The sequence below is a fragment of the Podarcis cretensis genome, assembly GCF_951804945.1.
Source record: "Podarcis cretensis genome assembly, chromosome: 14".
NCBI classification, from domain to species: Eukaryota; Metazoa; Chordata; class Lepidosauria; order Squamata; family Lacertidae; genus Podarcis; species Podarcis cretensis.
Window position 1 is genome coordinate 14442053 of NC_137183.1, and position 26023 is coordinate 14468075.

At 43.9% G+C, this 26023-nt stretch overlaps 1 protein-coding gene across 1 annotated transcript in view; it reads right to left on the minus strand.

Annotated features, from left to right (window-relative positions):
* SHC4 (SHC adaptor protein 4) overlaps positions 1 to 20588 on the minus strand; it is a 55520-nt gene extending 34932 nt beyond the window's left edge. The window contains exons 1-3 of the mRNA XM_079953544.1: positions 20058 to 20588; positions 17589 to 19826; positions 2650 to 2720 (exon numbers count right to left, since the gene is read on the minus strand). Coding sequence (XP_079809670.1) covers positions 2650 to 2720; positions 17589 to 18176 — 659 coding nt within the window. The 5' untranslated portion in view covers positions 18177 to 19826; positions 20058 to 20588. The remainder of the gene's footprint in view (positions 1 to 2649; positions 2721 to 17588; positions 19827 to 20057) is intronic.
* Positions 20589 to 26023: the final 5435 nt, after the last annotated feature.

Here is a 26023-nt window from a genome sequence, read left to right on the forward strand (position 1 = left end):
AGTCATGTGAGGTGTACAAAGATGCATGTAACTCGGGTAACGTGTGAATAAAAATGCATATATTGCTGGAAATAACATACAAAAGTGTACTATATTAGTGCACTATATGCTTTGTATAAATGTGCATATTAGGCAAAATTGCATACAAACGTAAGTATATTAGGAGAAATTTGCACTAAAATGCTGGTGAATTTTCATGCAAAATTCTAAAAAAAAGAAAGAAAAGAAAGCAAAACAATGTGGAAATGAGAACTGAATTTAAGATTGGAAAAATGAAAAACTGAGAAACTGAAATGGACAGATTCTCTCAATTCCTATTCTTGGGATAGTTGCCTAATGTTGACAACAAGTCATTTTCTTCTGATCCACTTGCTTTCCTCCCACCCCACCCTGCCCCATCAGTTGCTTGCATTTTTTGTGGAAAAGAACTTTTTTGTGCATCACATATGCAGTAGAGCACAAACATTTGGTGCAGTTTCTGTTCCATCGGATACTGGGCATGCCTGAATTCTTCTACACATTCTGTCTGCCATATAACGCCATGTGGTATAACCAATTACCAGGCTATATACTGGAAATGCATAAAACCTAGGATCAAGACGACAAATAGAGGTGCTGCTTTATTTCCTGATACTTGCTAACTATTAGCAGCCTGAAATTAGCTCCAGAAACAAGCCCCTTCTGCTAAATAAAATATGGAATGTTATTAACATTAATCTAACACATGGCTATGCAGTTTAAGTATGGGGACGCATTAGATGATTTGGCTGAAGGTGACAATATTTGTGAGTTTTTACTACCCATATAGTGGGATAGATTAGAATCTCTGATCTAGAGTTGAAAACTCTCATTTTCTTTCTGATCAGTTCTGAATGTTCTTCTATGATATGCAATAGGATGTATGTTCCCAAACTGTGTCTCACTGGAAAAAGAGGTGTTTCCGTTATTATAAGGTTAGGTTTTTGTGTTCAGAAATCATCATTCACAACCTCTGGGGAGCTGATAAGGCCAATGTCACAAGGATTACAGAACAGTTTGGAATCCATCGGATGTACATATGGCATAAAGTTAATGTTGAGTTGTCTGAGGGGAAAAAATAGAATTTTGGTACAATCTTCCATGGCATGGCATGAAGAAGAACCATATGTAGCCTGTACAGAGTATGTCTAAGCATATCAGAAATCTGTACAACAGAAGTCTTTAAATGAGATTTTCAAGGTTACCCAAGCTTTGGATCAGCATACTAGCCAGCTATTAATTGTGGTTACCACTGATTCTCTTCCTCCCTTTAAGGGCCAAGCTAGTTGTGATGTAAGGGACGCAGGTGGCGCTGTGGGTTAAAGCCTCAGCGCCTAGGACTTGCCGATCGAAAGGTCGGCGGTTCGAATCCCTGCGGCGGGGTGCGCTCCCGCTGCTCGGTCCCAGCGCCTGCCAACCTAGCAGTTCGAAAGCACCCCCGGGTGCAAGTAGATAAATAGGGACCGCTTACCAGCGGGAAGGTAAACGGCGTTTCCGTGTGCGGCTCTGGCTCGCCAGAGCAGCGATATCACGCTGGCCACGTGACCCGGAAGTGTCTCCGGACAGCGCTGGCCCCTGGCCTCTTAAGTGAGATGGGCGCACAACCCCCGAGTCTGTCAAGACTGGCCCGTACGGGCAGGGGTACCTTTACCTTTACCTTTAGTTGTGATGTTAAGTGCATGGAAGCAATTAAGGGTGCAATTTATTTTATTTTAAAATGTAAATAGCTGATGAAACTCTTCTCCCCCGCAGACCGCATGAAAGTTTTCCACCCCCCACCAGCCAAGTTGTTATTAGTCCCAAGAGGGAGACGCACAATGGTGCCACAGAGGGCTTAAAGGAAAAGCAGGGTGTTTTATATATATTTATGAAACACCTCATAAAATATCTTCGCTAGGTGTAATGCAAATAAAAAGAAAATAAAAGCATGCTCTGATACAACCACAATAATCTCGAGATGACCAACATAAAGACCTAAATACAAAATAGGCACAATGAAATAGTGCATACAGTGCAGAACAAAAACAGCTATCAGATACGTTCATATATTACAACTATCAACTGTACCACAGGGACTTAAAATTAGATGAGAGGCCTGTGAAAACAGAAAAATTTGAACCTGGGTGCCAGGCAGGCCTCCCTAGGGAGAGATTCTAGAGCCAGGAGCCACCAACAAAAAGGCCCCCTCTCTCTTTCATTTTGACTGTAGTAATGATTTTTTAAAAGCCAGTTCTCCCACTTTTCCAAAAAGGATTATTGCTTTTCTTACCCTCTTGAAAATTACAGTAGAAATAAGAATGTGAAAGAATGTGAAATGCGCGTGGCTGCATTTTTTATTTATTGATGTCTACACTTTGTGAGCTGCCAGGACAGCCCAGGAAGCCAGCAAGGGAATAGGAGGCTACAGAAAATCGGGTGGTGTGCAATGTGCTTCTCAGATGCCAGATCTGCTACCTGAGGTGACTGCTTCACCTCGCCTCATGAGAGGGCCGGCCCTGTGAGCTGATATTGTAGCCTCAAACAGAACAAAAAGGACTATGTTAAAAAGTCATTGGAAAGCAATCACTTCTACCTGCAAAATAAAGGATTCACTATTTAGTAAGCTGCTATTTTCAAACTTCAACCACTTACCTGGTAACTTGTGTCCGAGTGCCAAAATCCAGAGATCTCATTGACTGCAACACTTCAATACAGCCCATATACTAGAGTAAATATTGAGAGAGAGAGAAATCACAGCTGTTTAAAAATTATCTAGAAAAATAAAGAGAAAGAAGTTCCAATCAGAAAACGTTCAAAAGATATACTCCTTAATTTAAAACGATAGCACAGAAATACATAAACCCAGTGGCGTAGTGTGGGGGGTGCAGGGGGGGCGGCCACACCGGGCGCAACATCTGGGGGGGGGCGCTCTCACACTCGCAGCTCTCTGCCCCTACCGGGTTAGGGGGCGCAAATTACTTGCCTTGCCCCGGGTGCTGACAACCCACGCTACGCCACTGCATAAACCCATTCCAAAATCTCCCCATTTATGGAATTTATATCCAACCCTTCCACCTGAAGGAGCCTAGAGTAGCAAACACATTCAAAACAAGACAATAAAAAAGCATTCTAAAAGCAATTAAAACCTTCTAAAAACAGTTACAGTTGAAAACATAACCTTATCCAGTGATTTCAGGGTTGCCAAGAACAGTGTATTTCAACCATCAAACGCGCGGGTAGATACAAATGTTTTCTCATTTTTCCTGACTGTCAGAAGTGCATAAAAGTGTGCATAAAAATGAATTTATTGGTGAAAATAACATACAAAAATGCATTATATTAAGAGAAATTGCTTGCAAAAATGTGTACATTAGTCAAAACTGCATACAAAAATGTGCGTGCTAGGAGAAATTCACACTAAAATTGTGATGCATGTTCTTGAGAATTATATCTATTTTTTATCTATCTATGGATAATTGCTGCAGAAATGTGGAAAACTGAATTTATGGTTCGAAAAATGAGAAAGTGGGAGAACCAGAATTAGACCTCACCATTCCTATCGTTGACTAATGTATACATTTCTGTAAGCAATTTTCCCTAATCTAATGCATATTTGTATGTTATTATTTTCTAATATATTCATTCTTATGCACACTTTCCCCTAATGTATATGCATTTCTTTTTTTAAAAAAAGGGTCAGTTGGGAGAACTGTACTGCAAAATCTGGATAGGTGTGAATTCTGAAGGATGGCTGTGTTTCAGTTTCCATATGGATGGAGTCGCCTTTAGATGCAAACAGAATCAGTGTTCCCATCCCTAATATGGCATCATATATAATGCAAAAACAAAGAAGTTGCCATGCATTTCATATAATATTACAATTAGCTCCCAAGACTAAGATGTAGATTTTAAGGGGAGGAGGGTACTGTATTTATGAAGAGGCTTTTCAAATCAAATATTTGAAAAATTCCCCTTGAGATCATTTATCCATTGAAGAACATGTATGATCTATGCTATGAAAGGGAGGCAACGGTGTATTCATATGCGTGCTCTGTTTTCTGTTAAGAGCAGAAATCTTGCAAACTGGCAGGGCTGTGCTTCGCCATGCTTGATAAAGCCAAAGATTCGGAGGAGTAGGTGAGTCACAGTTTGAGATCATATGACTGTGAGTAAGACACGCTGCACACATCTGTGTGGGAAGCTACACTGAGCAAAAACTGCAAGGTTAGGGTGGGTGAGAGAGAGAAGAGAAATCAATACCAGGGGTTTTGCCATAAATTATCCTGAGCAGAGTTAATCTTACCAGCATTTCACCAAAGCCACTTTCACTTAAAACCTTGAACAGGGATAATACATTAAATACAGGAGCATCTCTTAGGATCTGGGCTTTTTAAAAAAACGTCAATGGGTGACTCCAGCTCCTGGGACTATTAATGGCTGTAGTTTTCAATAGGAAGGGAATTGAGCAAAAATGGGTAGAGCTGGTTTTGGAAGGCAGCAAGGTGGGGCGAACACCAATGGCTCTGAGGGTCTGGGGGGAAATCCCAGAGACACTATGTGACCTTTGCTTTGTTATCAGTCATCACCAGACTGTTGCAGCACAGGGAAAGATGGGAAGCAGGGCCACTCCATTGGCTCTGCTGAGATGCCAGCTCTTTTTGTCTCGTCTTCCTCATTGGCCGTTCTTATAGGATCTTTGTAAATCTGAGAACTGGTGCTTGAGTTTTCTTGTTTTCTCTTCCCTCCCCATCCCCTTTTCCTTGTGTGTCGTGTCTTTTTAGCTTTTACACCTGATTACTATAAGCCACTTTAGGAGTGGCATTATTTATTCATCATAAGGTCCCAAGGTGAGTAACAAAGGACAAAAATAAAATACTGAAATCAGTTAAAACAAACACAATCAAAAGAATAAAGGTAAAGGGACCCCTGACCATTAGGTCCAGTCGTGGATGACTCTGGGGTTGCGGTGCTCATCTCACTTTACTGGCCGAGGGAGCCGGCGTATAGCTTCCAGGTCATGTGGCCAGCATGACTAAGCCGCTTCTGGCGAACCAGAGCAGCGCACGGAAACGCCATTTACCGTACCTTCCCGCTGGAGTGATACCTATTTATCTACTTGCACTTTTGACGTGTTTTCGAACTGCTAGGTTGGCAGGAGCAGGGATTGAGTGATAGGAGCTTACCCCGTCATGGGGATTCGAACAGCCGACCTGATCAGCAAGTCCTAGGCTCTGTGATTTAACCCACAGCACCACCCGTGTCCAATCAGAAGAATAGGTGGGCCTTAAAAATCTCTCAGGTGTCTGAGGCCAGGGCAAAGAGGTATGTGTTCAGCATAGGCTGAAAGCTATGAAATAAGATGCAACATGCCCCTGTGGGGAGGGAATTCCACAGCTTTTGGGCTGAAGAGCAGGGTGACAAAGTTTTAAATAAATCAATAACAATGGGGAAAGAATGAATTTTATCTGATGTTTTCCCTTGCCTCCATTCTTCCACTTCAAAAGAAGGGAGGTGTGGATCCAGTGCTTTTTTTCTAAAAAAAAATGTTTAGGGGTACTCTCATTTTGACTCAAGAAAACTACCATTTTATAGTTCAAATCGGGGAAAATAAATACAGTAAATGGACAAAAGTACAGAAATTCTCAAAATGTTTAGGGGTATGCGTACCCCCAGAAAAAAAGCACTTGACCAGAACATAACATTAGTTAACAGATATTTTGGAGGCATCCACTGAAGTTGATGAAAAACAGAGAAGTTCTGGTTTTAAGTTAGAAAGGAGGAGGGGGTAGCCATTACTGTTTTCTCTAAACTAGGGGTGACACATTAGCTTAGTCTGGTGACAGGCATCAAATACTAGGTTAGTAATTTGCATGGACAGTTCAGTTGGGAGAGCATGAGGCTCTCAGGGTTGTGGGTTTGAGCCCCATATCGGGCAAAAATATTCCTGCATTGCAGGGGGTTGAACTAGATGACCCCTGTGGTCCCTTACAACTCTACAGTTCCATGATTCTATGGTTCTGTGTGTCATCATCATAATCACCCACTTAATCCGATATGGCCACTTGCCATTACAGTGGTACCTCAGGTTACATACGCTTCAGGTTACAGACTCCACTAACCCAGAAATAGTACTTCAGGTTAAGAACTTTGCCTCAGGATGAGAACAGAAAGCATGCTCCAGCGGCGCGGCAGCAGCAGGAGGCCCCATTAGCTAAAGTGGTGCTTCAGGTTAAGAACAGTTTCAGGTTAAGTACGGACCTCCGGAACAAATTAAGTACTTAACCTGAGGTACCACTGTATACAAATTTAGTTGTAAGTCAAGGAAACAAACTTTGCACGGTCATTAAATTTTACAATTGTTACAGAACCAATTAAAAATACCAAATCACGACACCATAGAAGAAAACCAGGAGCGTTATGTAATCCATAGAATTTCTATTAATCTTAGTGCACGCTACTAATTACCTGAACAAGAGATTCTGCTAAACTTATCGGGATCTTTCAGTAGGAGAAGACTTATATTGAGAAGTTCATCACATACCACAAAACATATGTTAACGGCATCCCATTTGTGCTATGGTGGAGTAACTCAGCAAACCTTTTTATTTGTGAAGCTGCTTTATAATGTATAAAATCACTGGTCTGACTAGCCTAGTAATGTTGACTTTGACTCTTTCACCAGCTGCTTTTAGCTACAGATAACTTGGATTCATAGCTGTCAACGTTTCCCTTTTTTGAAGGGAAATTCCTTTATTCCGAATAGGATTCCTCGCAGGAAAAGGGAAAAGTTGACAGCTATGCTTGGATTCAGCCTATGATTTTCTGCATGCAGAACATGTACTATGCCACTGAGTTATGACTCATCCTATGGCTGTATCTCTGAGGTCCATAGTGCTGAGATTCTGCTGTATTCACCACAGATAACAGGGCTGGCTTGGGGATCTTGAGAGTTTCTGAGCAAGAAACTATTAGCAGGACATATTAAAAAGCAAAGAGAAGACATGGCATGCAAACAGAGTGCACAGAGGAGCCCCCGGACAAATGACTAGTGCAAGCAAGCCAAGTCATATGTCTACATCTTTCTCCAAAATATGAGTGGGTCCAAGCCACACATTTAAAGCACATTCAGTGCACATTTAGAGCACGCGGCTTCCCCTGAAGAATCCTGGGAACTGTAGTTTGTTAAGGGTGCTCAGAATTGTAGCTCTGTGAGGGTGAAACTACATCTCCCAGGTTTCTTTGGGGGAGGCCATGCGCTTTAAAACATGCATTGAATATGCCTTAAATCTATAGTGTGGATTTGCCCTAAGAGCTGAAAAAAGAGATAGAAGCACAAAATGGTGTAGGCATTTCAGCAGCTACATCCATGGGGGGAAAGTCACCCACATCTGCCACCACAGCACTCACTCACAGAGAGAAGCTCTTTCCATCTCCTCTGTTCAGAACAGATGGGGAAAGTGAGTGTCCAATCCTGACATCCAGTGAAATGTGAGCACGTTCAATGTAGGAGAGGTTTAAAAATGCTCTGTGTGCCATCATGTTGTATTTAAGTTTGGAAAACTGCAGATAAGAAAGGGTGTACAGTGGTACTTCGGTTTACGAACTTAATCCGTTCCAGAAGTCTGTTCTTAAACCAAAACTGTTCTTAAACTGAGGCGTGTTTTCCCTAATGAGGCCTCCCGCCGCCGGTGCCCTTCCACCATTCAACTTCCATTTGTAGACCAAGGTAGAGTTCACTAAATGGAACACTACTTCCGGTTTTGTGGGGTTCTTATACCGAATAGTTCGTAAACAGGGCTGTTCTTAAACCGTGGTACCACTGTACGTCTTTAGGTTTGAGAAAGAATTGAGGGTTTGCATCCCCCTTTTTTTCTTTAGGTTTAAAAAGGCTGTATGTGTGAACAGGCTGCTGCAAAAGATGGGCCTTTGGCCTCATCCAGCAAGCTTTTCTAAAGTGCTGGTAAGATGAGCCAGTGCAAACAGGAACTGAGTGGGAACAGCAAACAGTATTCTTGTGCACTGTGATTTTTTTGAGGAAATATCTACGTTTTGGAGACATCATTGGAGACCAACAGCCAGCACATTGCTGACCCCTGCCAAATACTTTTGTTTCTGTCTAGATCAACAGCCCTCAACCTGTGGGTCCCCAGATGTTGTTGGACTACAACTCCCATCATCCCTGAGCTCTGGCCTTGCTAGCTAGAGGTGATGGGAGTTGTAGTTCAACAACATCTGGGGACCCACAGGTTGAGAAAAGCTGGTCTAGATCCAGCTGACCTCCTCTGTAGATCCCTGGTAGCTTCAAAGCCCTGGCGTCTACTGTATCATGCTACTTCCTGGAGCCAGGCATGATGTGAAATTCCATGTCCTCCTACTGATCTATTTCCTCAGTGAACAGGCCACTTTGCCATTCAGTAAGGGACTCAGTAATGAATGCCAAAGAGCAAGCGCATCTGGCAGGCTTCTTTGCCAGGTCAGTCACCCACGGGATGCCAAACCACAACTCATCAGGAGTAATTACAAAGGAAGCAGATGGAACAGCTGCAGCCCACTCTCTCTTTGTCCATCTCTTTTGGCAAGGCTTGGAGCTGCAAGGGTCTTCAGGCAGACACCTGTGCTCTCAAGTATACTGACACACACACACACACATTTGGATATTATAATTAAATGTTTGCACCCGGTGGAGTGGATCTAAAAGAGAGGGAGAAGCTAAAAATATGTTCCCCCAGCTCCTGAATCATAGATGAGTTTGAGAAACACTGAGTCACTTGGAGTTCATTTCCTCCTCATGGGAGTCTTGGGTGGATAGAAAGGCAAAAATATAGCAACCACACAGAAGTCATGCAGGATTATGTCTGGTCCAGACAGCGCCCCAAGGGGAGACTGCCTTGGACCCTTATGCATTCTGTCTTGAGCCAAGGTAAGACACCAATGAAAGCGAGGGGGGCAATGTCTTGGAAGCAATGGCACAATTGCATTACTGATGTCCACACACAAATTGTTCAGATTAAATGGAAGCAGAATGAACCTGGGTGCATGAGGAAGGACCTTGCTCTGTGTGTGTGTGTGTGTGTGTGTGTGTGTGTGGTGGAGGAGAGGGGTCAGTTTATTTTCTTCCACCCCTTAAAAGTGATGGTATGTGACAAAGCAAGGATGGAGAGATGGCGGCCCTCCAGATGTTACTGCACAGCAGCTCCCATCATCCCTGGCTGTTGGCTATTTTGGCTGGGACTGAAGAGCATATTTGGAGGGTCACAGCTTCCCCATCTCTGCAATAGGGCATTTGTCTCCAAGAAGAGCATACCCTCCAACATTCTGCCGTCTAGACGCAATTGTTAACCCCGTTCCTTTCATTCTCAGTCCCATGTTCAACCCTTGGAACCATCTGCTCAAAGGCTCAGAGAGCAGGTGATAGGAGATACCTTTGCCTTTGTTTCTGGAGAGCTGCTAGCTGTTAGAGTAGACATAACACAAACTGACCTTGAATAAGGCAACTTCTTATATACCACCCAACTCTGCACTGCCCCATACGATACATTGCAGAAGGTTCTTTTTCTGCTGAATACCACATAAGACTTACTCTGCCCTCCCCAGTTTAAAAAGCCAGGAGAGCCTTTGTTTCTTAGGTTAAACATATTGTTTGGGGGTGGGGAACATGATTTTGTCCTGCAATCTGTTGCCAACAGTTCAAAATGTGTCTCCAGCGAAATGTGACATGCTGGGGTACACTAAGCACACATTTAAAGCACATAAAACTAAGCACACATTTAAAGCCCTCCAAGAATCCTGGAAACTGTAATTTGTTAGAAGTGCTGGGAATCATAACTCTGTGTGGGGTAAACAGCAGTTCCTAGGATTCTTTGGGGGAAAGTAAGTTCTTTAAACATGCGCAGGTTTAAACATTCATTCATGTATGCACGTGTTTCTCTGTATGCATGTTAAGAGACACAAGCCCACAATGAGATTTAATTTCTAGAGCTCCAGAGGAGATCACCAGACCCTTAGGAATGAAAACACCATGGTTCACACAAGACACGACGATAGAAGCAGACTCACAGGCTCCCAGATGAGCACATCAGTAGCCTTCTAGCTGCCCTGGCAAATGTTTCAAGATACAGGCAAATCACACCAGCAGAATTTTAAGAAGGTATTCACAAAAGGCCAAAGCAAGTCACTATCAGGACAGCAATTTACCTGGGATAGAAACTTAAAGATAGGCCAGTGGGTTGGAGGGGCAGGACTCACACTGGTGTCACTACATGTGATTTTTAATTTGCATTTTTCAAGAAAACTGGAATTTATACCAGTCTTCTACTAATTATGCCATCAGGCATTTCTTCCAAATCCTTTCATAGCAGCTTAAGGTTCAAGCAGTGACGGGTGAAACCTGCCTTTGAAAGCTGAACCATGAAAGATCCCAGGAACTGCACTACCAAGCATGGGTAGGCAAGCTAAGGTCCGAGGTCCAGATCCGGCCCAATCGTCTTCTAAATCCGGCCTGCAGACGGTCTGGGAATCAGTGTGTAGAATGTGTCCTTTTGTTTAAAATGCATCTCTGGGTTATTTGTGGGGCATAGGAATTTGTTCTTTTTTTCCAAAATATAGTCCGGCCCCCCACAAGGTCTGAGGGACAGTGGACCGGCCCCCTGCTGAAAAAGTTTGCTGACCCCTGACTGATTGAGACTCCTCACCTCTGTTCCCGTGGAACTGACTGAGCTTAATGAAAATACACAATTGGACGAGTATCACCAGGACTGTCAGATTGGAGGGGAGGAGCTGTAAGTGCTTCTGGACTGTCGTTATTTTGAATCACATTCCAGCAAATTCACATTGTGGAATTATAGTTGACTGGCAAACCTTGGCCATCATTCTCCCCACCCCCATATCAGACTTTTTGTGATAAGGAAAGTGACAGGAAAATGCATTGGACAGTGTGTCATAACACTTGCTTTGACCCAATGATATCTCATGTCCCCACAAACCATCAGAATGGATGCTTATTAAATAGCCAACATCAGCTAATCTCCCTGCAACAAAACAGGATGCTCAAGAGATGGGGTGCTTTTCGGGTGACCTAAGTCTCCCTGGCATTTTGGGTGTGATTCCCCTCCTCATATTGAATCTAATGGCAGAGCGGAGACAAAAATATATTCGGCATAAGCCTACATACTCTAATTTTGGAAAGTGCCTTGATTTGCACATACACTCATCCATCTGCAAAACAATATTAAAAAGTCTTTACAGACTCTTCTCACCTCTACAGGGACGCAGGTGCCAAAATTCCTTCTTTTGCCCAATTGTTAAGATTACAAGAGCCCTGACCTCCAGGCTGTGTATGTAGCCTTCCCAACTGAGGAGTTCTGATCTTAGGCAGAACCTAAACCCAGATAAATCGACCCCTCTCCAATGCTGCTTTGAACCCCCTTTAGGTGTTTATGCCTAGCTAGAAAGTGTGCTTGCACTCTGTTCGTGCTTCTTGTTGGCCTGGATGGAGGACGGAGAGGATACACGAGTGTGTGTAGAAACAAACCTCCTCTACCCAAAGGTGAAATTCAAACTCATTGTTCCCTTCACTTTTGCTTGTGGCCCTGCCCATCATGAGCATATGGACCCCAGAAGGTTGTCCATATGGGAATGTGGCTCTCAGGTTGATAGCTCAATTGGTTAAAGCATGGTGCTAATAACACCAAGGTCGCAGGTTCGATCCCCATATGGGACTGTGGCATATTCCTGCATTGCAGGGGGCTGGACTAGATGATCCTCAGGGTCCCTTCTGTCTTTATGATTCTATGCATTTACCCAGGCAAAGTTGTTTAGGGAAGTTTTTAATGTTTGATGTTTTATCGTGTTTTTAATATTCTGTTGGGAGCCGTCCAAAGCGGCTGGGGAAACCCAGCCAGATGGGCAGGTTATAAATAATAAAATTATTATTATTCCTTCCAGTAGCACCTTAGAGACCAACTAAGTTTGTTACTCGTATGAGCTTTCATATGCATGCACACCTCTTCAGATACACACGAAAACTCATACGGATAACAAACTTAGTTGGTCTCTAAGGTGCTACTGGAAGGAATTTTTTTATTTTGTTTCGACTACGGCAGACCAACCCGGCTACCTACCTGTAACTATTATTATTATTGTGGAGGATAAGATGGGTGGCAGCTCTTTCCCACCCCTCATACCATTTGAGGCTGACCTCTAACTCTGCCTAAATGCAGGTCTACCGCTGTTGCCTGCAGAACTTTTACATTCAAATGCCCGTAATTTAATATGGGGAAGGGCCATAGTTCCACAGTAGAGTTCCTTCTTTGTGCACAGCAGATCCCAGGTTCAATCCTAGACCTGGGAGAGATCCCCTGACTAAAACACTGGAGAACTGCTGCCAGTCAGTGTAGGCTGTACTGAGCTAGATGGACCAACAGCCTGACTTGAGTAGAAGACAGCTTCTTATTGTTAATCAGCTGCAATTTGATGCATTTTTCAAAAAACCAGCTTGAATATTCTGCCAGAATCCATATTGGGAAAGAGTTGAAAGCAAGCGTAGGCAGGAGGTGGGCAAGCAAGGCAGAGGTGGGGAGTGGAAAATGTGGTTCTCAAGAAACCACTGGTGCAGCAAAGGCTTTGCTCTGCCAGGAACTGAGAGAGAAGAAAACAGGGTATGCAAATAAGACTAGCTGGCCTAACAGGTGCAATTATTTGATGGGGAATTCCACCACCGAATGGTCTGATTCAGTGTAAGGCAACTTTCTGTGTTCCTATCTATGATAATTCCTTCTCAGTCTCCATTGCATCCTCTGCGTATTATCCAGCGGGTGCTTTTTGAGATGGCCTGGTCTCTTGTTACGTGCTCTCTGAAGCCCACGGTGATGTGTTTGTGAGGCATTGTGAGAGACTCGGGCTCAGCTATTGCTGCAGTTGAATCTGGCAAGGTTTTCTGGGAGACTGGCTTGCCCACTTTTGTTGCATGAGTTTTGGCTGAGGAAGTGGACAAGGAGGTGTGTGATCAGGTCCAAGCAGACATTTGTCTGTGCAAAGCATGTGCTCCATCCCTCCCGCATGCAGCAATTCCTCAACACTATGCAGAGTTGTTTTAAAGATTACTGCAATAATATATGTGAAGAATGTGTTCGAAGTTCTTTTATGTATAGTTTTATTACCCCAAAATACAAAAGAGCATTAGGGAGGGGGGAGGAATACCAAAAAAGAAGGAAAATACTAGAATGACATCTAATAATTATGAAAGTAACAATAAATATATTATTTTTTCTCACATAATTCATGCCTCTCCCAGGGAAACATTGATTTCTATCTGTGAAATCCCTAACTATTCCTTGACGCACTTGATCACCAAGCACCTGCCACTTTGTGTTTCCTGATACTCCTGTTTTTTTCACCTTCATTAGTTTAATTATCCCCAGATGCTACCAGAACTTTCTAATCAGTTCTATTTAAGTTGGTTTTCTGCAGAATTAAATTCTAAGCATTATTATGCTCCCAGAGCAGAGTGCTGCCTCAAAATTAACCTCTGATATGAGAGACGGAGAACGAACATATTAAGGCATCACTTTCTATCCCATCAAGAGACACTTGATCTTCTTCTTGGTGTGCACTCACTTGAAAGGAAAAATAAATTTAGTTTTGTACGTTTCCTCTCTCTTCCTCCATAACACACACATGAACACGTAAATGCAGAAAATCTGCCTCAAAAGCAGAATAGGCTAACAGAATTCACTATGATGCTATTGCCTTAAGTTATAGCCAAACTATAAACGGGGAAATATTCTCTCCAAACCTCTTGGTATCACCTTTCCCATTTACTTCTGCAACCACAATGGAAGTTGGGCACCTTGATCAAGCTAGGAGGTCAATCCAGGAGAGGAAATATACATTCAGAAATGGAGCTTCAGCAGGTTGCCCACCTGAATGGGTGCTCACATGCACACAATGTTGATGCACCCAATATGCTTTTGTGTACCCTATCCACACTTGTCAAACAGACAGATAACACTGTCAGCTCTGATCAGCAGCGAACACCTGTTTAGGGGCAGGGAATTCATGCCTAGCACCCCCTTCCCGCTGTAACAGGTGATCAGTGCTATCAAAGCTGACAGTCTGGGCCAGCTGTTCGGCAAGGGAGCTTTCCCCCATCATGGAAGGCATGAAGATCTCTGGATTGGGGCCAGCATGTTGCGTGGAATCCATTTTCCAGTCTGGTTTTTTTTCTTTAAGTCAGATGGGCAGCCTTTGCTCAGGATCTAACTATCCCCCATCAAGGGAAGAACCTATTGCTAGGTCAGGATTAGCTAATCTGGGCACTGTGTTTCCTTCAAAGAAAAATCCCAGTGATGTGCATTTTGACTTGCTAGGAGGACTGCTTGGCTCTGCAAACACCTGCAAACCTCTGTAGGCTAGTCAGCAGAATTTGGCCCAGTGGCATATCTTGTTGTCTTAACCTGATTTGTATTCTGAAGCCAAAACAGCACCAGCTGCCTAGACTGCACTACAATATTTTCCCCTAAAAGCTGTTTCGAGACTATTCCTGCTTCACAAAATGACGAAGAAATTGAATCTTTAAGGCTGCTGTCCTGTACCCATTTACCTGCAAGTAAGCCCCACTGAATTCAGAGGCACGCACTTCTGAGTAGACGTGTATAGGATTGCACTGTGAAATATTGACAGGACCAGGGCTGCCCAAAAAAAGTCTGAGCTCAGCAGAGAGATCTAAAGTGAGACCTCGAAAATCCAAATCCAGACCTGCTAAAAACTGAATCTTGCTCTCCCACAAATAAAATAAAGAGGAATGAAAAGGGGGCTAAGAACTAAAGTGAAAACATGTTCAAATGTGTGACAGTCCCAATAGCATTCAGTGATTTTTGTGGCAATCACAGAGGGTGAAGAGGAGACAAAATAGCATCTTCTCGACAACAAAAAGGCTTGCAATGAGGTTGATGCTGCTTGGGAACACCGTGCAAGCATCCTTCCTCATCAGCCCAAACTTCCTGCTAGACTGATGGCGACATAGAATAGAGTTTTAAGGGACCCTGAGGATCATCTACGAACCCCCTGCAATGCAGCGATATGATATGCGGGTGTTCATTACTGACCTGCAAGGAGTGAACCAGTTGACCCTGGGAATCCCTTCCAACCCTACAATTCTATGATTCTAAGGGGGCCCACTAGGAGCAGAAAGGGAAAGGCTGTACCTTGGGTGGAAAACTTCTGTACTGTATTGGATGCAGGTCGCCAGTTCAATCCCTGACACCCCCAGGTTGGGCTGGGAAAAGACTCCTGTCTGGAATTCTAAACAGCCACTGGCATTATGTGCAAGCAATACTACTCAGCTCAATGAACCAGTGGTCCAATTCAGTAAGGCAGCTCCCTATGCTCATGGATATGCCTGCTTTTTGTCGCTAGCTGGGGTCTGCAAGAACATAAGGGTTTGCAGAGCACATGGAAGGACATCACACATCAACATTTTGCTCAGCGCGTCGCAAGCTGTGCAGCCACGAACTGCATAACATGCCCAAGCTGTCCCGAGTGCATTTTATACAGAAAGATGGAATGTAACCCAACTGCATGGTAAACACAGGGGTGACAATCCAAATCATTTGATCTTTAGGTATTTGCCCTGAAACTGACTTGAAAAAATAAAAATGGAAGCTTGTACATCTTTGACATGCACAAGTGGGAAAGTTGTTTTGGGGCATATGTTTTGTTTTGTAATTTTCATTTGTTCTAGGCAGGGAAGGGATACTGGGAGATCTGCGCTGAGGGCTTCATCTTCTGGGTTAATGATAAAACGTTGGACATTCCAGTTCTCTGGCAGTCTGAGAAACACAGTGATTCTTAAGCTCCTAAGCAGGCTGCACAATCAGGATATTGCCTCCTTATTTCCCTTATTTCAATGCCATTTTTCTTTCAGAAGGAAGCAACCCTCTTACTCCCTCCTTCATTTCATGTATAATACCATCCTTAAATTTTATTTAAATAGATAGGGTTCTAATCCGTCTTACTCATACTCAAAGTAGGCATGTCTACTTTCAATGGGCCTACTCAGAGTAATACCCATGTTATTTGCCCCCTGCCCCCCACAAAAACAATAAAGAAAAATGTGGATTAGAAACATCCAAAGAGGGGAACATGCTGCGTTCTCTATTAAAATTGAAAATTAAATATAAACTTCCTCAGTACCAAGCATTTTACGCAATATTCCTGTTTAGTGTTACAAAGGGGGAAAGTAGGGCTCACAAGGCAGAGATACAAGTGGGTCCAGTAAAGTCAATTTACAGCTTGGTTCCACTTAAAATGTTTGAGAAGTCCTGGACTCATGAGTCATTTTCGAACAACATACAACCCCCTCTGCAATGTTCTTCCTCCCTCTCTTATGCAGGGTATAAGGAAACTGTGGCCCTACAGATGTTGTTGAACTCCATCTCCCATTAGCCTTAGGCAGCATGGCCAGTGGTCAGGGATGATGGGAATTGTAGTCCAAAACATCTAGGGGGTGCACAAGCTCCCCATCCCTGCTCGTGCCCCTCATCCCAGGAAACCCTTTTAGCTATGGCTGGGTGACCAGCAGTTGTAGTGTTGTAGATTTTGGGATTTCCTCGGGTAACATGACCTTGGCACTGGCACTCCTCCAAGTGGCTCCACACCCCTGTCCACAAACTTATTCTCTTCTTCTGGGCCGACCCATACCACTATGCAGAAAAGAGGTCAAGTCAGATGTCAGGCTGATCTAGTCTGCACCAGGAAACCTTGTACTATGTCTTTAAAACAGCTATCTCAGCGCACTAGCTCATGGCTTAGGTCATCATGCATCTTGAGACTGTTTTCTCACACGACACGCCGTTTGTCACATTTCCACGCACATCTCAAATATAAAACATACATAAAATGTTCACACTATACCTTTAAAGCACATTCTTTCCTCCCCTCAAATAAATTTGGGCACTGTTGTTGTTTCTTACCATGCACAGAGTTGTAATTCCCAACAGCCCTTAAGAAGCTACCGTCCCCCAGTCTTTTCTGAAAGACAATGTGCTTTGCACATGCTGTGTAGTGTGTACGCAGCTGAGACATATGCATACCTGGTTTAAAAATAACTCCAGTCTGCTTCCCTACATGTGAATACACACAGCCCAAAAGGGAGATCTGAATTTCTTTTACCACCGTATGAGAGAAGAAATGTCTTCAGCATTGCATGGTTCTCTGCCTAGCTTTTCTGTTGCAATCCAACCCAGACCTTTAAGACGAGGTGGGTTATGCACTGGCACAGGATAAAAGCTAGCAAGTGAGCCATAAACCAGGAAATCCTGAAATCAAATATTACCAACTCACATCACAAAATGGTCTTAAAGAAGCTACACCGTGAGCCTCCGTCTTCACATCTGCATGAGGATAATAATACTGGCATTTTGTTTTGTTTTGCACAACAGCTGCAAGAATTGGGATAGTTTTAACTAAAGTGCTTTCAACGCTTTTTAGCACCCCACATAATTCCCAAGTTGGTCTTGCTTTTAAATTCTTAATAGCAGGTAATCTACCATGTCAAAAACTAGAAAAAAGAGACATTTTGAGAAGCAACTTACTTGGACGGCGTATGAGATCCCAGTCTCCAAACTGGATTCACCCCTCTGCCTAAAGTCTTTTTCCTGTTTAGATATGAAAGCCGATTCCTCAGAGCCAGACAAGAAACTGTCCTCTTGGATATTTGTTTTGGCCTTTGTTGGCCTGTCTGGGTTTCCCCGGGAATAAGAAGCAGTCAGGCAGCTGGTTAAATTGATTTCTGGCAAGGTTGGGCTGCTCGGGACAGTTTGGCATTCGGTGAGCTTAATTCTTGGTACCTCCTTAGTCCGTAGGCAGAAGTTCTTGAAGCTTGGTAAGGTGGAAGGGTTGGCCAGCTTGATATTAGCCATCCGAGGGATCAAGGTGCACAGAGCAAGAGAGCTGTCCGGTGTTCCTATGGTGACATCTTCAATGGGCATGTTAGGCGTTGAGGAATGAGAAGACGAAGAGCCTTTAAGGTGCAAAGGACAGCTCTGCACATCTTCCTCCAGGGATGTGAGGGATTCATTTTTAAAACGACTGTACTTAGCCCTGTGAAGCATTCCTAGGTCTCTCAACAGTCCTACATATAGTATGTGTCCGCCGAGGCTGTGTGGAATGCGTTCTCTCATAGCCTTCAAAGTTCTGCAACTGGGTTCTCTTTCCCTACCCCACCCTTCTCTAAATCGGCCGCCTTTTTATAAATAAGAGAAAGAAATAGGGAATTAGGCAAACCAGAACTATTTTGAAAAGAAAGAAGAAAAGAGCAGATTTGGTTGTCACTGGTGTCCTCGTCAGGTTCCCAGGTGACTTCTCCCTTTTAATAAACTGAGCCTCGCTCTGTCTGGACATCTGGCTATTTGGAATTAAATCTGAATTAAATTTACACACACATGCATGCAGGTACACCAGAGAAAACTACAACCGTTTATTCTGAGCATGCAAGCAAGCTCTGCTTTGACCTCTCACTACCATAGCCCCATTTTAGCAATAGTCAAACCCTGGCTGCAATTAATTTTATCTAAATATATTTAAAATGAGAAAGGAAAACACTACAGTATTTCATATCAAAACAGCACAAGAGAGTTTAAATTTCTACCTTTCCTAGAACAGCAGCATTGAAAGGAGATTTTTCATTAGCATATTAATGCTGAATTTCTCTGTCGGGGGAAAAAATGCGATTTTAAAAATTCTTAATTCACAGAAATGTAGGTGAAAAGATCCCATGTTAAATAATTCTGCAGATGAAACTCAGTTTCTCTCAGTGAAACCCTGGTAATTCTTGAAAAATCCTTTAGCACCACAATAAGCAAAATACTCCTCGTAGATTTATGATCCGGTACAATTGGACTTCAGATTCATCATCAGTCAGTGGAAATATTACAGTGAAGCATCTCCAGCAGCCTTTCAAGTCATCCGTAGGTTTTCCTCAGTAGCCAGGTCATGGTAGCTTATTTGTAGGGAAGATTAAAAGAAAGAGAATGTTGCAGTTTTTATGAATGAAGTTTTCTGAATGAATTTCCCTGTGTGCAAGCGAAATAAATCTGTGAATGAAGCTGAGAATGGCTGTAACTGACTGACAGTCCCAGGGGTGTTTAATTTCCAGCCAATCAGGAGAAAGCTCAGTGACTCATGCACCATAAATACACTAAACTAGTAGCCATGCAAAATGTGACTTTTAGTGATGGGGGCAATTCTTAATGTTCTGGTAGGCAGTGAATGGATGAAGACATCAATAATTACACTGCCAATGTGTGCAATTCATTTTTTTTCCTGTTGAGAAAAAACGTGTGTGTGTGCTGTTATTTCTGCAATGCAGCATGAGATGGCTAGTAGAGAAGGAAACAAGCAAACATCTTTTCCACCAGCGTTAGTTCATATGGTATAAAATCGGGAGGGGGGGTAGTGATGTACCATTCTTAGAAGAAGAGTTCCTTTTTGTTGACTCTCGGTTCAATATCTAATGACACTTCCTGTGCCTATCAAATTTACTCTGAAGACATGAGAAAAACTGCAAAGGACTGAGCACAGACCAGAAGTGAGGCTGAGTCAGCAGTGCAATAAAGCACATTGCGTCCACCGAAATTGCTAGCAGTCTTAGCCATTAGTGAGGAACACAAAACTGCATTAAGGAGTGGGGCTGACCCAATGATTTAATGCTTATTACAAAGGATGTGTGTATTACACTTAAAAACAAGAATCTGAATTCTGTACTAGAGAGAAAAAGCTGAAATTAGCGGCCAAAATGCACACAAAAATTGTCAAAAACATATATTTACTTACTTCGCACACTTTTATTCTATATCTGATAGAAATCTGATTTGGTGCAAGGCAGCCATTTGTCCATGTAGCTTTGTGTTGTCCACTCTGACTGGCAACAGATCTCCAAGTCTTTACAGGAACGAATACAGAGCCAGCATGGGGTATGCAATGGGCATGTGTTGTTGTTATTATTATTATTTATTAAATTTCTTTACCGCCCTTCACCTGAGGTTCATACAGCAATTTACAACATAAAAACACAAAATACATATCATAATAAGGAACAAAAATGATACCCCCTCCCCAGTTTAAAAGGACATAGATTGTTTAATTTGCCATGATCACTTGCAGAGAGTTAAGCCCATGACAGCCTCTTTCCCACAAAACACTTCTTCAGCCTCAAGTCAATACCATGGGAAAACCTAACCAACACCAGCACTTGCTACCTATTGACAGTCAAACAAAACCCTTCAGTGTACATGTGGTGATGTTCAGAAATGTGGCTGATGAAAGCAGGGGTGATGTAGTGACCCAGGTTCAAACATCTACTTCCTGGGTTACCAAGTCACTTTCTCTTCATGTTTTCAGCTGTTCGTTTCGGGCAACATCCTGACTCTCAAGCCAGGAGCCTTCATGATGCTAAGTAGCAAGACTGGGACGATATTACCTTCAACTGGACTCGTTCAGTTGTAGGTACCAGGTATAGAGATCAAGCCTAACGGAAGAAAACCTAGACCTCATAGGAAGCAACAAGGAAACCAGAATCTTCCCAGTGAGTCCAACCATTAACTTAGCATTTATATATCTGAGCAGAACCAGTCCCTCAGCAGAGCTGCAGGACATTTAAAGGGGTGACACTCTTACCTGAGACCTGTAGTGCTTTTGCACTGCCTCAGCTTGCACCTTCTGCCTTCTTCCACTGGGACCTCTCGCCTTTCCTTCAGGATACCTTGGGTGGTAGATGGCAAAGCTCACACCCTTAATCTGTTTATGGAGTGCCACCTAAAACACCAGCTGAGTCCAATTAAAAGACTGAGATGAGAGGCCTCCCAGGCACTGAGTCATTTTTTTCTTAAAGGACCCAGGGCAGGAATCAGCAGTAGGCCCACACCAGGGTGTTGGGGCCCTGGCAGATGCCCAACGATGTAGGGTGATGGTGCTAGCCGTGGTAGTTATGAACATAATATAAAGTAATTATTGGTCCATTCCATACAACAGACCTCGAATGTGCCCTCTTACAATCTCTGCCTCTGACCCTCTCTCTGCACCCTCCTTCATTCTTCTGTGTCCTGGACATGCCAATCAATATGTCAAACGCAGACACACAACTCCGTCATTGCTTTGTGTGCACTAACACACCATAAATAGATGTGGCAGAAGTGGCATGCATCCGACTGCCACTGACTCTGTCTGCTGTGATATCATGTCATGCTGAAAGATGCCAGTCTTGGCCTAGCACAAAAGGGGGTCTCTTCGGGAACTGGATTCAGAAGTTTGAAAGTGAGAATGTGAAAATGAGCAAGTACTCCATGGGCTTTTAAAGGACAGCTTGGTGGTGCAGAAGATTTTAATGAAAGCGGATAGATGCCATTCACTTTTCACATTGGGCTACTCCCTCATACAGTGGCGTAGCGTTGGTTGGTGGTGCCCAGGGTGGGCAAGGGCAAGCGTGCCGGAGGGCGCATGCACACACGCCGGCCAGGGAGCGCCAGCCCAGCCCTTGCCACCAATGCTGCTGGAGCGACCCGACCCCCCCCCCACCGGAGCAAAGAAGGGCCTGTCCATCCTGCAGGGGGGGGGCGGGGAGCCTGGCCATCTAACACAGCCCTTGGCGGGTGGAGAGTCACACCAGGTCGGGCTGTGCTGAGGGTGCTTGTGAGGGATGTGCTTGGTTCATGCCCCCTTAAAAAATGTGTGCCTGGGGCCATGGCCCCACTGGCACACACACACACCCTATGCTGCGCCCCGGGCCCTCGTAACTAAATCACAACAGATCCCTCCAGTTTTTCTTTACCTGACATTTAACATGATGGTCCTATGATTCTGGATGCCCCATGAGGGGTTCGCGTGATACCGGGGCAATCAGGGCAAAAACTTGGGCTTTCCTTACAGGCACCAATTCCTATGCCATAAATTCCTATGTGAGGGCTTTTTGTTAAAAACAAAGAAGTTTCCTTGCCACATCTTTTCCAATGATGAAAGGGAGATTAAAAAACATCAAAGGAAGACTCCCCTATCTAAAGGCACCAGTGTGTGGGCCTGTGGTGTGGGAGGAGACACATCATAATAACACACTCTTTTAGTAAGTCACAGGGTGCTGCACATGTGAAGCAAGATTTTTAAAAGCTGGCTTTTGTTTTGTTTTTAAAAAAGAACACAATCAGAAATAGCTTTCTATATCAAAACAGGGGGAGCAAAAGCACAAAAACCAGCCTTAGCAGAAGGTGGAAATGCATGAGTAAAAAGCTCTCTCCACCCCCCCCCCCCAAATTGGAAAAGCAAGCCGAAGTTTCAAGTTGGGCCTAATTTACCCACTAAAATACCCCTCAACATTATTCACGTCCCTCCAATGGTTTACAAGGCTGAGGGTTCAAGGCTTGTCCTACTCAGCGTAGGCCCATTGAAATAAATAGACGCAGCTAACTTTGTTCATTGATTTCTATGGGTCTAACTCTGTAGTTGAATGAAACCCTGAGCCCCCACGTTCCAATCGTAATCGTTCTCAGCCTTACCTGTGGTTCTCTGATTGTTTCAGATTGCTTTTCCATCGTTTCCCCAACTGTGCTTCTCTCTGGAAAAGCAGGGACGTGGCATCTGATGCAGAAAAACCATAACAGGAGCATCTCCCAGGACCAGGGCCTGGCAGGGAAGGGGCCATCGATTTAATCCCTCTGTTTCTGAATGTGCAATACTGGCAGGGTGGATAAAGGTTTGCAATCAGAGAGAGAGAGCTGTTGTGGCAGAGCACATGCGCAGATCCCAACAAAGCCACCGTTTCCCACTAGGGCTGAAGTTCCTCCGAAGCACATTCTTCCAGAACCTTCTTCATACAAACTCCTCCTGTGTCATATTATGAGATGGAGCCTGAACAAAACATGGGGGGAGGGTGGGATGGAAAAGGCAGATAAACCGCTGAGGCTTTAAGACAGGCTTCCTCAACCTCGGCCCTCCAGATGTTTTGAGACTACAATTCCCATCATCCCTGACCACTAGTCCTGCTAGCTAGGAATCATGGGAGTTGTAGGCCAAAAACATCTGGAGGGCCGAGGTTGAGGAAGCCTGCTTTAAGACAATACCTGCGTATTTTCTGTGGACTCCCCCTGCCCTGCCCCCGCTGTCATCAGCAACACTTAACGCTACTCCTGGCCTGCTCCGGGTTACCAAAATTATTAAAGTCCATACACCTGATGCTGTTCTGTAGTTACACTAAAAAATAGAAGATAACCACCTTTAAGATCGCCCCGAAACCATATAACAAGCCATTTCTGTGGAGATAATTTTGTTTACATAGTGTTCTTGCCTTGCTAGCAATGGTGCATAAGCCCTGCCAGTCACAGATACCACACAGCGTATGTCAAGGTTGGAGAAACTTTTCCAGCCTGAGGGCCACATTCCCTCGTGGTTAATATTCTAGGGGCCACTTTAATCAGTGGTGGGTGGAGCCAGAGGCAAAATTGGGAGGGGAAAATGGATGCAACTCTTTTGAGCAGTAAGCTACGTTTAAGCCAGACATACATCAGTTTTCTGCACAAACAGAACACTGCCTGTGAGTGGAGACAGAGCATAGGAGGCCCGTGCAGAGCTTTTCTGAGGCCCAGGGAGGGGAATCTTGCCAGAATAAAGTTATAAACTCAAAACAAAAAGGCAGCTGGTCTCTGGTTGGACAGCCTGGCCCTCCAAGGCCTGGGGCAAGTGTACCCAGCTGCCCATGTGTGGGCACGATAGTCTCCCCTCTTCTGCCACCTCAGAATCAGGCTAGCATTCATTTGCTGGTACAAAGTTTAGGTTGCGTCAAGCGACTGTTAGTCCACACTTTCCATTGCATTTTCCTATCACTTTTCGCACTGCAAAAAGTCCGGGTGTGTGTGATCTCTTAAGAGATGGCCACAGAGGTTTGTGTCCTACTCAAGAGTTGACCAACTGATCTGACAAACCCAAAAGTATAATGCACCACATGAGGTAATGCTGTGCTGTTTTTTTAAAAAAAACCTGTCAAATTAATAATTCAAATAAGAGTAGATCTATTTAAATTAATGGACCTGTTAGCGGTGCCCATTGATTTCAATGGGTCTACTTTGAGTAGGACTATCATTAGTTATAACTCCAGGTATATAAGAAGATTATGATTACTTTAGCTGTTGTCTTTTGCATATTTCAGTTGCAGTGATGTCGGAGTGAATTTTATCATGCACAGTATATACCGTATTTTTTGCACTATAACACTCACTTTTTTCCTCCTAGAAAGCAAGGGGAAATGTCTGTGCGTGTTATGGAGCAAATGCCTATGGATGGCGGGGGGATCTGCTGCAGTCGTGAGCAGAGGATCCATGGTTCCCCTTCCTTCCCTCCTCTGTGGCTTGCTTTGAAACAGCAAAGCGGGAGAAGAGCCGCTGAGTGGGGAGGAGAGAGGGACAGAGAGCCTGCTTGCTTTAAAGGAGCAAAGCGGGAGAGGAGGAGCCTTTTCTTATACCCCTCTTCTGCATTATTAACAGCATCCTTCTCCACCCACCCCACGCGTGTTCCTTGTCCCTTGAGTGCTTTTCCTTCCCTCCCCACTTAAAGCGTGGTTACAAAGCACAGATCCACATGGATCCTCAGGACTTTTGCATTGAGCTACCCCAAACTCACCGTCAGATCACATGTCTGTGGCCACAGCATGAACCACAAAAATCATACATCCGCTGTTTCATTTAGAATATTTTTTTTTCTTGTTTTCCTTCTCTAAAAACTATGTGCATGTTATGGTTGGGTGCGTGTTATAGAGCGAAAAATACGGTACTATATGGTTTGTTTTTATGCAATGGAACAATAGAGGTTTGAATTTGCATGTCATTTCTTCAGTAGAATTTCATACTTGTTGTTACACACTTTCCCCCCCCCTTAGCATCATAGGAGTTTGCAACTTTAAGAGTGTGGAAGGTGAACTTTGAAGGAATTAGGCTGTACTTGCTGAGCAGAAGGAAGGTTTGAAAAGTGGGGACCTAAAAGGCAAGTATCAGATTTCACTGAAGTGGGCAGACTCTCTTTGCTAGCTATTGTTTGGAACCTCTCCTTCCTGCAAACAGATTTCTACCAAAATACCACAAGATTGCAACTTGCTTGTCTAAAAGAGAGGGAATAAATCCTCTCCCTTCTCCATAAGGCTTTTTTAAAAAATAAAAATATTCCCACCAACAGGGAAGCGAGCAACAATAGGCTTTATTGACCTCTTCCACAGGAGAGCTTTAAACTGCAATGGATGCTTCCTGTCACATGCACTCCCTCATGTTAATTCTCAGTGTGTGGGTGAGACAGACCGCAGTCACATTTACTGCCTTGTGAGTGAGGGGCGGAGAGGGAAGCGAGAGGCATGTGCCGGTGCCAGTGCTGGTATCGCTCGATGCAGAAGTCCAGAATCACGTTAGATCCCTGTTCATATAAAATGTATCACTTGTGGAAGAAAAGAAAAAAGAAAGGAAAAGGATTTCAAAGGGAAGCAATCGTGATTGGAATTACACGTGCCATCACCCCTGCTAAGGAGATGGGGACTTTCTTTTCTCTTTTTTTTTTAGTGCAAAAAGGCATCTGTTCTTGCTTTTCAGGCACAAATAGCATCGGTTTCTACCAAAGCCCAGCTTTTCGCTAGCATAAACAGCAATTTTTATTGTCACCAGAAGACCTCCTGCCCAGCACTTAGCCTTCTTGGTGGCCATGTGCATCTACCTCCCCTCTCCCAGCTTCCCTTCCTCCAGAATAAACTCACAAAACCATCCATCTTTCTAATCACAAGCTGCTCTTAATTTCTGCACCTGCTTCCAGCCCAGCTTTTTTCCTATCTTCCCCCGATTCCTCTTAACCAGGGGTCAGTAAACTTTTTCAGCAGGGGGCCGGTCCACTGTCCCTCAGACCTTGTGGGGGGCCAGACTATATTTTTTTGGGGGGGGGGGATGAACGAATTCCTATGCCCCACAAATAACCCAGAGATGCATTTTAAATAAAAGGACACATTCTACTCATG